We start from the raw sequence: 13,339 nt of genomic DNA on the forward strand, positions 1-13,339 counted from the left end.
TCGCGGCGCGCAATGAAATGGAAGTTGATCTGTTAGCACTATCGTTATCTTCAGGGCAGATGTTTTTATATTATTCGGCTTATAATTCCTTACTAAATGTAGTATTTAATCTTGATGTACTCCATCTTTGATATGATTTAAATCAAATTCCTCGTCATTATAAGTATCACGAATACAAATCAAATAGTTTTCTGGTAGCAATTTTCTAATTTCGGCTATGCGTAAGGTATGCTTTACGCATGCGCGCGTTGAAAGAAATGTTTAATAAAGTAAACAAATAAATATTAAGCCTCTTTTTTTTGTAAATTTTGATACCCTTTAGATCATAATTGCTCATTATTTTATAAATTACGGTTTCATATTTTTAATTTTATAATTTCTGCATGCCATCTTACCAGATTTAAACTGATTATCTATAATCCGGAAAAATCGATAATCCGGAATCGCCGAAGTCCCGACGAGTCTGGATTAAAGACTTTTGACTGTATCTAAGAAATGTGGCAGTCGAGGCAATTTTAATTCCATTTTGATTTCTAATTAACATATGTGGCAACAGTTCACTTGGAACTCACCTAAACTGCATCCCTGTTCCTAAATTTTGGCGAAATCCTTTCTTTATTATAAATCATATTAACCTGTTGGCGCCTGCCAAATCACCAAACTCTTAAATCTGTCATATTACATAAAGTCCTTAAGAACATTCCTGATGAGAAGATAGCGTCACCTCATAATTTCAATTAATATCACTGATTGGATGAGCAGTACTTTGTTCAATACTCTGTTCATATGTTTTTTTTTTTTTTTTTTTTTTTTTTGTGGTTGTGGTTGTTGTCGTATCTACATTACATGGAACAATGGTTGCCAGAGCCTACTCCTAGTTTCCACCCCCAATTTTGAGGGAAAGCACCCTGGGGTTAAATCCGGGGGGTCTCCGAGCCCTCTCCCCATCCACCAATCCAGACAAAAGGACTTTTGGCTCGTCGCATATTTAGAGTGCCGCCGTGCCCCACCGACACTATACATTTATAAACATCCATGTCTTACCTGGAATTCGAACCCAGGCCTTTCGGTACTGTAGTAGGCTCCCCTACATGGTGTTATTTCAAAGTATGAATTAAAATAATTCAGATCTCAAGCCAGTTAACGAAAATATCTGACACCTCCACTTTATTATAACAGTTCAATATATATTCCTCCTTATTTAAATTTTTTTTCTATTATCTTTTATGACAATTGCCATACTATTTCCTCCAGAAAGATATGCAGTCAAAAGTCTTTAATCCAGATGTCCATAATCCGGAATGATCTATTATCCGGACCTCAAAGCTACAAACTTTCTGCGCATAAGTGAACGCATAATGTGTTGAAGCATGCGCATTTGATGTAAACGGACGGTATAAGCTAAGCTAAAATTATCTATTTCAGTTAATGTTGCAGATTGCGTTGTTCCTTAATCCTTGAATTGGATCCGGCTTATTATTTTTTGAAGACTGTTAGAGCAATTTTATAAAAGTAAGCTTTTGATTATGTCAAAAAGAATTTCCGATTCTGGAGCTGCCAAATAATCTACAAAGTGAAAGCATGTTTCAATGTCCATCAAACAAAAAGTGGAATTGCTGCAAAAAATGGAAAAAGGCATATCCTTTGTTTCTCTAACCATTCCGAAATCTGTTTATCAATTTCAGGCTGCACTGCGCTGAGGGGGGGGGGATCCCAGCGTGCTATGAACTGAAAGTTGATCTGTCAACACTATCCTCATCTTTAGGGCAGACATCTTTTATTTTATTCGGCTTGTAATTCCTTACTAAATGTAGTATTTCATCTCGATGTACTCCGTCTTTGACAGTATTTAAATCAAATTCCTCGTCATCAAATAGTTTTCTGGTTGTAATTTTCTAATTTCGACTATGTGTAATGTATGCTTTATGCATGCGCGTATTGAAAGAAATGTTTAATAAAGTAAACAAATAAATATTAAGCTTTTTTTTGTAAATTTTGATACCCTTTAGATCATAATTGCTCTTTATTTCATAAATTATGGTTTCATATTTTTAATTTTATAATTTCTGCATGTCATCTTACCAGATTTAAATTGATGATCTATAATCCAGAAAAACCGATAATCCGGAATCGCCAAAGTCCACACGAGTCCTGATTAAAGACTTTTGACTGTCTAAACCAACTTGATAATTCAGAAAGAAGATACACTTTCATCATCAACTACCATAGTAAAATTTTAAAAATTCTATTTAGTATGATAAAATAAAAATTTAAAATTGTATTTTACCATAGTAAAATCTTTCTAAATGCAAATATATCTATCATAAATTAGTTATTTCAATAGACCAAAAATGAGAAAAAAAATCATACATTTTAAAACTTTTATTGGCAGTACTTCTTCTGGAAAAGAACATTGTTATAAGAGATGAGAACATAAGCAGTCAATAGATAATCTGGGGACATATATCTTTACACAGCAAATTGTTTGGCACATGATCTCATATAACAGAAAAGATACAGGATTGTGTGAAACTTGTAATACATACATTGGCCAATGAATTAGAAACTGCACAGGCGAGTTAAGGTAAGATGGATTCATGGCTTCATGGGGTTCTCACCAAATTTGACGCCTTCCATCAGTGCAAAATAAGGTGTAGCATGATTCATCTGACCACATTTCCTGTTTCCAATCCTCAGATTCCAGTGTCTTCTTTCCCGATACCACTTCATACGAATTCTTGCATGTTGGGTAGAAATGAGTGGTTTTTCACACAGGCACCTGACTATGCATTTCTATCCTCCGCAATTCTCTGTGCATGATTCAAGCTGAAATCTGTTGGGAAGAGCCTTGGTGGACAATCTGTGTAAGCTGAAGTACAGTAGAGTCCCTGTTCTGCTGTACAATTCGCCAGAGACACCGCCGATCCCTCTCCTGGAAAACTGTGCTCAAACCGCAGTTACGTCTTCTACAGAAGGGTTCTGGGTTCTGAATCTAAATTTTTAAAACCTTTGTTATGGCTGCTTTTAAGAAATCAGTGAGATTTGCTATCTTTGAAATCGAGGCCGCTACTAAACAGGTACAAACAATGGTGAAAGAATTTCACCATCTTTTAAATGGTGAAAGATCTGTCATTTTTCCCATTTTACTTCATTCATCGTGAAAAGCACTCTTACACCTTACTTATACCAGCAGTCTAATATCATGTAACCCACATCATAAAAAAAATTTGCATACTTCAACCCTAACACGCATTCAAATGAAAATCTCAAAGGTTCCTTATTAGTGATGAGTCGGTACTATCGAACCAGGTATTTTGTAATGGGTACTTAGTTGTAACGGGTACTGAAAATCTGTACATCTAAGTACCCGTTACTTCAGTACCGAAATCGGTACTTTTCGGTATTCGTTACTTCTGCACCAAAACGGGTACTTTTCGGTATTCGTTACTTCTGTACCGAAACGGGTACTTTTCGGTATTCGTTACTTCTGTACCGAAACGGATGCTTTTTGGTATTCGTTACTTTGTAACGAAAATATGCGTCTCTTCTCGGCATTTCGGTATTCGTTACTGGAGGATCGACGAGGGTTCAGCTCACTTCGGTTTTGGTAAGAGGACAGTAGTATCTGGTTGTATTTGCGAAAAGGTGATATGCGCTCCTCGTGTCCATGAATGGTCTGCTCCTCAGACACTTCCGTAGTTGACATGTTTTCTGATATTCAAAATCTTACTCCGTACAGATAAAATCAAACACGTGATGACGTGGCAGAGTTCCCTCAGTGCGCAAAATCGTTAGCTGCGTATTTCGGTACTCCAAATCGTTACTAGGGTACTTCGGTACTCCAAATCGTTACTAGGGTATTCCGGTACAGTAAACCGTTACTAGGGTACTCCGGTATTTCGTTACTTCGGTACTCCAAATCGTTACTTGGGTACTCGGTACTTGAAATAGGTTTTCGGTACTTTTCAAAGTAACGGTTACTTGAGTAACGGGTATTTTGTACCGGGTACTTGTCTGTACCCGTTGCTCTTGTACTGGGTACAAGAATGTACCGAAGTTGCCCATCACTATTCCTTATTCATTGGCCAGTGTGTGCATTAATACCTACTCCTACAGTATGAAATATAATAGTAATCACACCAATGTTACAGATTTTTAAAAGAGAACAAAATATAAAAAAATAAATTAAAACTATCAAATAATTACCTCGATCTTCCTCAGAATTAACGAGATTATAAGGATTAGGTGGTATAGTTACAGGTTCCAATACCATGGCTTTTTCAGGTACACGGATAACTTGTTTATGTAATGGAGAAGGAAAACCACTTTCAACAGGGCTACAGTATGATGTCTATATTAGATTTTAAAAAATATTGTTGTTATTATTATTCATGATAAGCATATGTTGAATTTTTTTTTTTATTTCACTTACTCTTTTTTTTTTTTTTTTCAAAATACTTACTAATGCCATAATACATATTAAAATTAGTGATCAATAATAACTGCTACACATTTCCCTAAAATGACAACCCAAATCATACATATAAAAATTCTCTTTTAGCTATCAGAGCACACAGATTAAAATTTCATACAAAATCATGCATATTAACAGACCAAAACTTTTAAGGGACGTATTACCAAGATTTCTGACAGTCAGCCTACATCATCAATGATGCTTTTACTAGGCTTAGTCTTTTTCCATTTACTCTTAAAATGTCATGAAAAAAAGAAATCAAATGGTCAATCTTGGTTGGTGTTTAATCTGCTGCTTGTCTACAGTTTCAGGCTTGTTCCCTGTGAAATTTACCAATGAGTATTGGCAAATTGGTGAAGTGTTTGTTTTGCTATTTTTACAGCTCAATACTGTTTCGCTCATAAATAATATTTAAAACAAGCCTTTTATATGAAACAAAAAATTTTATCAGAAAAGAACAAAAATCTATGTGATCAAAATACAAGGGTGAGTCAAATGAAAGTGAGCCAATGCGAATATATGACAAACAGAGTACTTTATTTAAAGGTAGTCTCCATGAACATTGAGACATTTATCCCATTGACAAATGAGCCGTGTGATCCCCGTCTCATAAAACTCCTTGGGCTGTCGATTCAAAAAGTCTGTAACCGACTCCTTCACGGCGGCGTCCGACACGAATCTGGTATCTTTGAGATGTTTTTTCAGTTTCCCGAAAATGTGAAAGTCACATGGCGACAAATCTGGGCTGTATGGAGGATGTTGCAGCGTGTCCCACTTGAACTTTGCCAGTTGTGTCTTAACCACATCAGCGACGTGGGGACGAGCATTGTCGTGTAGCAAGATCCCTTCGTCAATCTTCCAGGTCGTTTGTTCTTGATTGCGACACGCAGCCGATCCAGAGTTGCACAATATCGCGAACTATTGATAGTCTCTCCACGCTTAGCAAATTCAATCAGTAATAGCCCCTGACGATCGAAAAAAAAGTCAATAGCACCTTTCCCGAGGAACTGACAGCCTTTGCTTTCTTCGGGGGAGGGGGGGATGAATTCAAATGTTTCCACTGTAAGCTTTGCCGGCGTGTTTCAGGTTCATAGTGGTGGCACCATGATTCGTCTCCGGTCACAATTGCAGACAAGAAGTCGTCACCCTCATTGTGATACCGGATGAGATGAGTCAAAGCAGCGCCGAACCTCTCCGTCTTCTGGCGGTCGTTCAAAATCTTGGGCATCCATTGAGCACACAAAAGCCGATAACCGAGATGATCATGAATTATGGTGTGAACCGAACCGTGACTGATGTTCACACGCTCTGCCAGTTCATCGATGCTTATCCTCCGTTCTTGTCTAATCAGCTCATCAACCTGTGCAATTGTGTCGGGGGTGATTGCAAGGTGGCTTTGGCCCGGTCTTGGATCGTCCTTGCAACTTTCACATCCTTCTCTGAACCGTTTGCTCCAATGCTTCACAGTGGCCAATGCGATGCAATGTTCACCATACACAGCAGTCATACGGCGCCTAATTTCATGTTGGGAAACACCTTCAGCTGTCAAAAACCTGACCACACCACGCTGTTCCTCTTTTGGAGCATCAATTATGTCACGCTACCGTCTTCAACCCAGTGTAAGAGTACCTTAAAGAACTTTAACCTCACACTTTTGCGAATGAATGCTGTCTCTGTGCTACGCGCATGCGCCGCAGATGATGAACCGAACCATTCTTGCTGAGGAGGGGTTGGCTCACTTTCATTTGACTCGCCCTTATACATTTTTACAGCAGGTAGGTGCTATTCAGCCAATTGATGATTAAATATAAAGCATGTAAATCTACCTTTACTCAAATACATTTATGGTATGCATATGTGTGAACTAACTGTTATCACAAGTACTTCTGGTGATACCTCTGCTTAAGAGGTGAGGACCAGATTCTCCACTTTCATGCTATCACAAGCACACTCAAATATGCACCCAAAACATGGCAATTTTTCCAAATCTTGAAATTGGGTGAGGACAATCAGAAAATATTCATATCACTTTTGAATTCAAATATTTTTAGACCACATTTATTGAAAAAGATATATAGCTAATTTCCCCATGCCTTTAAATTCTAAAATGAAACCATTTAAAAAAAAAATTTTCCCATAACTATAAAATTATATGCAAAGCCTCATGTTACAATTAAGACATCCTAGTTACTTTAATTACTGTGTCATAATGGCCATATATTTTATTTCTGCACTCGTTGTAAAGTAGAGCTCATACTATATGCAGTACAAAGTCTGAAATCCGGACTCGTCGGGACTTCGGCAATTCCGAATTTGGGATTTTTCCAGATATTAGATCATTAGTGTAAATCTAATAAGATGACATGTAGAAATTACAAAATTAAAAATATGAAATTGTGATTTATGAAATAAATTATTTATTATCTAAACGGTAACAAAATTTACAAAAAAAAAAAAAAAAAAAAAAAAAAAAAAAAAAAAAAAAGCTTAATATTTATTTGTTTACCTTATTAAACATTTCTTTCAATGTAAGTTGTTTCGTTTTTTGTGCTAATACTTTCTCTTTAATTCTGTAGACAGACATAATCTCTTGTTCAGTTACACTGTTGAAGTCCTGTAACTGCATTCCGACTAAATTGACAATCGAAATTTTTTCGTTTTCAGTAACTTCTCTATCACTTTCTTCTGGATCTAGAACCATACTACAGATTTCACCATTCATTAATTGATTGAGGATAGAGAAGCACTGTCATCACAATGAAAAACTTCTTTTATATCACCTTCATTTATTACCGTTTTTCCACGTTTCTTTACAAAATCCGTTAATTGAGATTTTCATCTTTGTTTTGCAACATCCAAAAACCTTTAAAATTAGCGGCTATCGTTCACTACATACATAGTTGGCTATGCATCATGAGCTTGGTGACTAACGACAAGTTGTTCAGTTAAATTTATCTTGCTTCTATCGTGATTGCAACAATTAAGTCTGAATTGTATTAGTTATTTATTATACTTATGTCTATTTCTTGTACATACTTAAGGCTTATCAGGGTTCTGAATAAATAAATTCCATATACTTAAGCCTTATTGAGGGCCGGTGCTCAATATCTTACCGCCTGTGCAGTCTCTGTCGGTCCTAAATTCTGCAGTGCAATGCGGCCACATGAGCCCTGGCGCTGGTTCTGGCTTTATGTGAGTAATAAATCAGTTATTCTTCATTCAAATAGCACTAAATGTAGTCTTTTGGTCTATGACTATCATTAAAAAATCTATTTTTAGCATATAAAAAAAAATTGGGTACTTTTCCGTTTTGCCGGCGCAATTTCCCATTTCGCCGGCGCAAGCGATAAAGTCGCCGAAAATGGTAGAACTGATGCCAAAGCGAATATCTTCGCTGATAACCTTTCACGGCACTTTTTCAAAACAAGTCGCTGAGATTTATTATCAGATTTACCTTTTTTTTTTCAATATTGGCATACAGTTACACAGAATTTTTTTAATTATAATATTGAAATAATTCTTGCACTTTAAACTCGTATTCCATACTGAGATTTAACTTGAAATTAATGTAGTAATTAATGAAATTAATGTAATTCCTGAGAGAATCAGATTTTTGTAGCATATTTTACGTGAGATGAGATCGTTTGGGATCACGTGATATTAACCGGCGAATGAAGAGGTTATACCATGAAAGCATAGTAAATCTTTAATTTAACGTCTTTAAATTCTTAAATTAACGAATTTTACAAATATGTCAAAAATGGATGAAAAACCAATGAAAATTTGGGATTTGCCCAGGACAGAGGAAGAATCCGTCAGATTTTTTCAAGCGAAAGGCGTTTTGCCTAACATTGCTATTTGTGAAAATAATCATGAAATGAAATTATATTTCGAAGACGAAATTTAATGGCGTTGCAAAATTTCAACTTGCCGCAGTAAAAGAAGTATACGGAAAGGCACATGGTTTGAATCATCGAGATTGAGTTTCTTGAAGTGTTTAAGATTCATTTATGGTTGGAGTGAAGAATTAACTTCAGTTAATGGTGTGAGAAGCAGTTGGAAATCAGTCACGGAACAGTTGCGAATTGGAATAACTACATGCGAGAGGTTTGCGTGGATTCTTTACTTAAACGTCAACAACGCAAAATAGGAGGACCTGGTATGATCGTTGAAGTGGATGAAAGTATGTTCACGAAGCGCAAAAACAACGCGGGACGGATTTTACCACAACAGTGGATCTTTGGTGGAGTTTGTCGTGAAACAAACGAATGTTTCCCTGTGATGGTGCCAAACCAATCCATGAGTATTATATTAGAGGCAATAAATGAAAACATCGAAAAAGGAACTACAATATATTCCGATTCATGGAAATCATATTGCACTGAAAAACTGGAAGAGGAAAGTTTCGAACATTTCAAAGTGAACCATAAATACAATTTTGTAGATCCGGAAACTAGAACGCACACGCCAAAAATTGAAAGATTATGGGGAAGCGCAAAATGGCAGAATAAGAAACACAGAGGAACTGCTCGGTATCATCTGGAATGTTACCTCGCTGAATTTATGTGGCGAAAGGACACAAAAGACCCATTTGAAAAAATTCTAAACGATATTAAAATATTTATGCTTCCAAAATAAAAAAATTCATAGAATTAACATTTGTTAACATTTTTTTATGTGTACACTGTGTGTTGTCGCCAATAAAGTCTGCTTGGCGAGATTTGCGCCGGAGAAAGGGAAATGGCGAGGCTTGCGCCGGCGAAACGGAAAAGTACCAAAAATTGTTTCCTCATCAACATTTTTTAGCACATTTCACTTAAATCTGCAATCATTGCCAAGCATAATGTCAAAATAAAAGATTATCATACTCCTTTACTAAAATTGTTTAGGCACCGCTACATGAGTCATTACTTTTTCGTGTGCTGATAAACAGTGCAGTGATGAAAGGAAAGTATAATAAATAATGATTTGCCAGGTTGGCGTCAGATCAATGGTGCATTTATGTGGAATGTTTTGGTTTGAGATTTGTGCCAAAGCAGATAAGCAGCAAGGAAGCCAAATTAATGATCGTACAAATTTATGCTAAAATGATTGTTTCTTTAATAACTCATTTCAACTCAGCATTGAAGGAATGTAGGTGAAGAGGGCCATTATCCATGAAAAGAGGCTGACCTGTCTTAGAATTTTGTTCAAGTTGTTGTTGTGCTCACACTTAATTGCAGATGTCATTACTACCTGAAGGTTTTGAGCTGTTAAACCATGGCAACTGAGATCGATGGAAAGTCAATATGAAAATGCTGTTACTGGATAGAAATTGTTGGAGCTTCATAGAGGGAAAAGAAGAAGAATTAGACAAAAGTGCAATATGGCGTGAAAAGCAGGACTTCACACTGAGAGAGAACAGAGCCTTCACTACATTATATTATGGAATTAAAACTGAGTTCAGGCCGCTGATACAAGAATGCTCATGTGGTAAAGAAGCATGGGAAGTTCTACAGAAGCAATTCGAACCCAAAACAAGAGCAAGGATAATTCAGTTACCGGATGAATTTTTTAGCATTAGATATACACCAAATGAAGAAATAGGATTATTCATCGCGAGGATAAGAATGACTGCAAAGAAGTTGGCAGAAGCTGGACACAACTTGGCAGATCTTTTTAAAGGATTTCAGGCAATAAGGAGATTACCCCAGGAATACTCTGGCATTGTATAGTTGATCTATAGGTGGAAGGGCAAAAATTTTACACTGGAAAAAATTGCTGAAAAACTGGTAAGGAAAGAAAGCCGACTTCGCCAGGTAAATGCCGATTTAAAGGACAGTAAGGTAAGCGTGTTTAATAGTATTAGTTCAAATGCAGGGAAAGATAGAATTGAAAATAAAACTAAATCTAAGAAAAAAATGGTAAATATGAGAATAGGACCTTGTTTCAGATGTCATAAATTAACACATGTAATTGCTCATTGTAAAGAAAATATAAGTAAAAATCAGAAGTTTAAAATAGACGATAAAAATAGACAGTTTAAAAAGATAAAGAATAATTGTTAGTAGAAAATTATGTAACAACTACAGATAAAGGAGGTAACGCAGATAAATTTAATTGGGTCGTAGATACTGCAGCTACAACTCATTTCTGTAATAATAGAAATTTAATGATAAATTCTGAAGAAATAAATGATATATGTATGTCTTTAGCTGATAGAAAATTGTAAAAGTAAAGTACTAGGAAAGGGTACCGTCAAATTTGCAGTAAAAGTAGGCAATCGAATAAATTGGATTGAGTTAGATAATATATTATATAATCCAAACCCAAGGAGAAATTTACTATCAGGAGCAAGGTTAGAAAAGGCAGGTGCTCACAAAATGGAAGATGTGGATATACTTTAATAATTGGAATAGATTATGCTACGCTAAACGATATGACGGACTTTATCACGTAAAACCATTTAGATATGCAACAGAAAAAAAGAAGCTAGCTATGGTACAAAAATTAGAAAGTTAAATAAAGTAGACGAGGTAACGCTATGGCATCGGAGATTTTGCCACGTAAATTTTGATTATATTAAAGAATACTAGTAAGAATCAAAGCACAAAAAGGTTACCAGAAATTGAAAAACCAATGGAGAAGGGTGAACCGTGTATTATAGCTAAATCTAGTAGAATAACTTTTAAAACTGTTCCGAAGAGATCTTATAAACCATTGCAGTTGGTTTATTTAGACATTTGTGGCCCACTCCCAATTTCACCTAAGGGTGGGAGTAAATATTTCCTCGCTATTGTGGATGACTATAGTAGATTAGTAACAGTGTATTATATGAAAAATAAAAATAAATTGTTCTACAACTTTAAGAATTATCATAGGCAAATGGAAAGACTGATGAATAGAAAATTAAGAAGTATACGCACTGATAACGGTGGGGAATTCTGTAACAGGCAATTTGAAAGGTACAAATTTGAATTAGCCGAAAATGGAATTAGTGTTGAACGCACAAACGCGTACACCCCAGAAGAAAATGGTGTGTGTGTGAAAGTCTTAACCGAATGGCATTAGACGCAGTTAAAGCTATGCTTAATGATAGTAAAATGCGAAAAGAATGGTGGGCAGAAGCTCTTGGCTGTTTCGTACATACATGGAACAGAGTATGTTATAAAAGCAACTGAACCCCTTATGAAATGTCCCTAAATAGAAAACCCAGTGTTGTTTATTTGAAAGTATTTGGTTGTAAATCCTATGTTGGCATGCCAAAACAGATTAGAAATAAATTGCAAATGAGGTTCAAAGAAGGAAGCATGGTAAGATATGCGAAGGAAACTAAGGGTTATAGGATATGACTACCAGAAGAACGCAGATTAATAGAAACGTGTAATGTGAAGTTTGATGAAAAACTGAATGCAGCAAATGGCATCCTGGACCAGAAATCAAAAACTAAGTTTAAAAGACTAGAGGAATCTGAGCTATTAGCAGAATCAGATGAAGAACAGGAAACTTCTAAAGAAGAAATAAAGTTGTCAGATGATAGATCTACCGCGAAAGAAGTTTCAGACTTAAACTGGCAAAGAAAAGCAGTTAAAAGACCAGACAGAACACATACAAACATATATTACTATGTAGAGGGAAAAGACATCCGTTTTAGATCCTATAATGATATTGAAAAGTATTGTGAGGCAAGAAATATTAAATTTGAAAAAGATAAGTTTGATTTTAGTGGAAAAAACGAATACTTGGGGAAAGTTAATTTTGTAAAACAGGAGACTAGCTCTGGGTCCGAAGAGGCAAATTCCATAAAAATTGTTATCCCACAAAATTTTAAAGAAGCACGAAAATCAGTAAATGCTGAAGAATTGGATAAGGCAATGAAAGAAGAAATAGACACAATGAAGAAAAGAAAGGTTTGAGAATTAGTCAAAAAGCCACAATATAAAACTATGCTAGGAAACAAATGGGTCTATATGCTAAAAAGAAATGAAAAGAATCAAGTGGTTAGATACAAAGCACGTTTAGTAGCACAGGGATTCAGGCAGAAAAGAGGTGAAGATTTTGATGACGTTTACAGCCCTGTAGTAAATTTTTCAATCATAAGAATATTTTTCACTATACTGGTATGTTTATATGGATGGACTAATTGTCAGCTAGATGTAAAGAACGCATATTTATATGCAAACCTAAATGAAAAAATATATATGACCCAACCAGAGGGATTGAAGAGGAAAATAAAGTATGTTTATTACACAAGGCCATTTACGGTCTACATCAAAGCAGCCGTGAATGGTTTTGTAAATTTGAAAGTACTTTAGAAAATCTACATTTTAAGAAAATACAATGGTGTATTTGTGTTTATAGGGGTTCAAATGTAATTCTCTTGTTATATGTAGATGATATTGTGATTTTTAGTAAAGATCAATATAGTATAGATAAAGTAATTTCACAGCTGAGTAAGTTTTTTTATCTTAAAGTATTAGGCAAAACTAAAACATTACTTGGAATTGAATTCTTAGAGAACGAGAATGGGGTCTTTATACATCAGCAAAAATATATCGAAGAAATTTTTGAAAAATTTAAACATTTCTAGATACCAATAACATTACTTCCCGTAAGTCAAGGCACTATTCTTACAAAATTAGATTGTCCATCTACAAGTGCAGAAATTGCTGAAATGTGTACATTACCCTTTAAAGATCTGTTGGGAAGTTTCGTTTTTGTAGCTAACAGGACAAGACCTGATATTACATATGCAATGAATATCTTATCACAATTTCAGGAGAATCCTGGAATTAGGCATTGGAAAGCATTGTTAAAATTGCTTGGACTAAGCACACATTCAATAGTACTAAATTATGTAAATTAAGCTTATCGAGGGTTAAACAT

At 35.4% G+C, this 13,339-nt stretch overlaps 1 protein-coding gene across 3 annotated transcripts in view; it reads right to left on the reverse strand.

Annotated features, from left to right (window-relative positions):
* The window catches only part of LOC118201244 (general transcription factor 3C polypeptide 4-like), a 102,272-nt gene that overhangs the window by 83,739 nt on the left and 5,194 nt on the right, over positions 1-13,339 (reverse strand). For 2 of the 3 annotated variants that reach the window (XM_085813117.1, XM_085813116.1), the window contains exon 2: positions 4,207-4,351. The exons of the other annotated variant lie outside the window; for it this stretch is intronic. In XM_085813117.1, coding sequence (XP_085669243.1) covers positions 4,207-4,351 — 145 coding nt within the window. The remainder of the gene's footprint in view (positions 1-4,206; positions 4,352-13,339) is intronic. 3 annotated transcript variants of the gene reach the window in all.

This window comes from Stegodyphus dumicola, chromosome 3 (assembly GCF_044657685.1).
Source record: "Stegodyphus dumicola isolate Sdum_Otavi_A_Nest chromosome 3, ASM4465768v1".
Lineage (NCBI taxonomy): Eukaryota > Metazoa > Arthropoda > Arachnida > Araneae > Eresidae > Stegodyphus > Stegodyphus dumicola.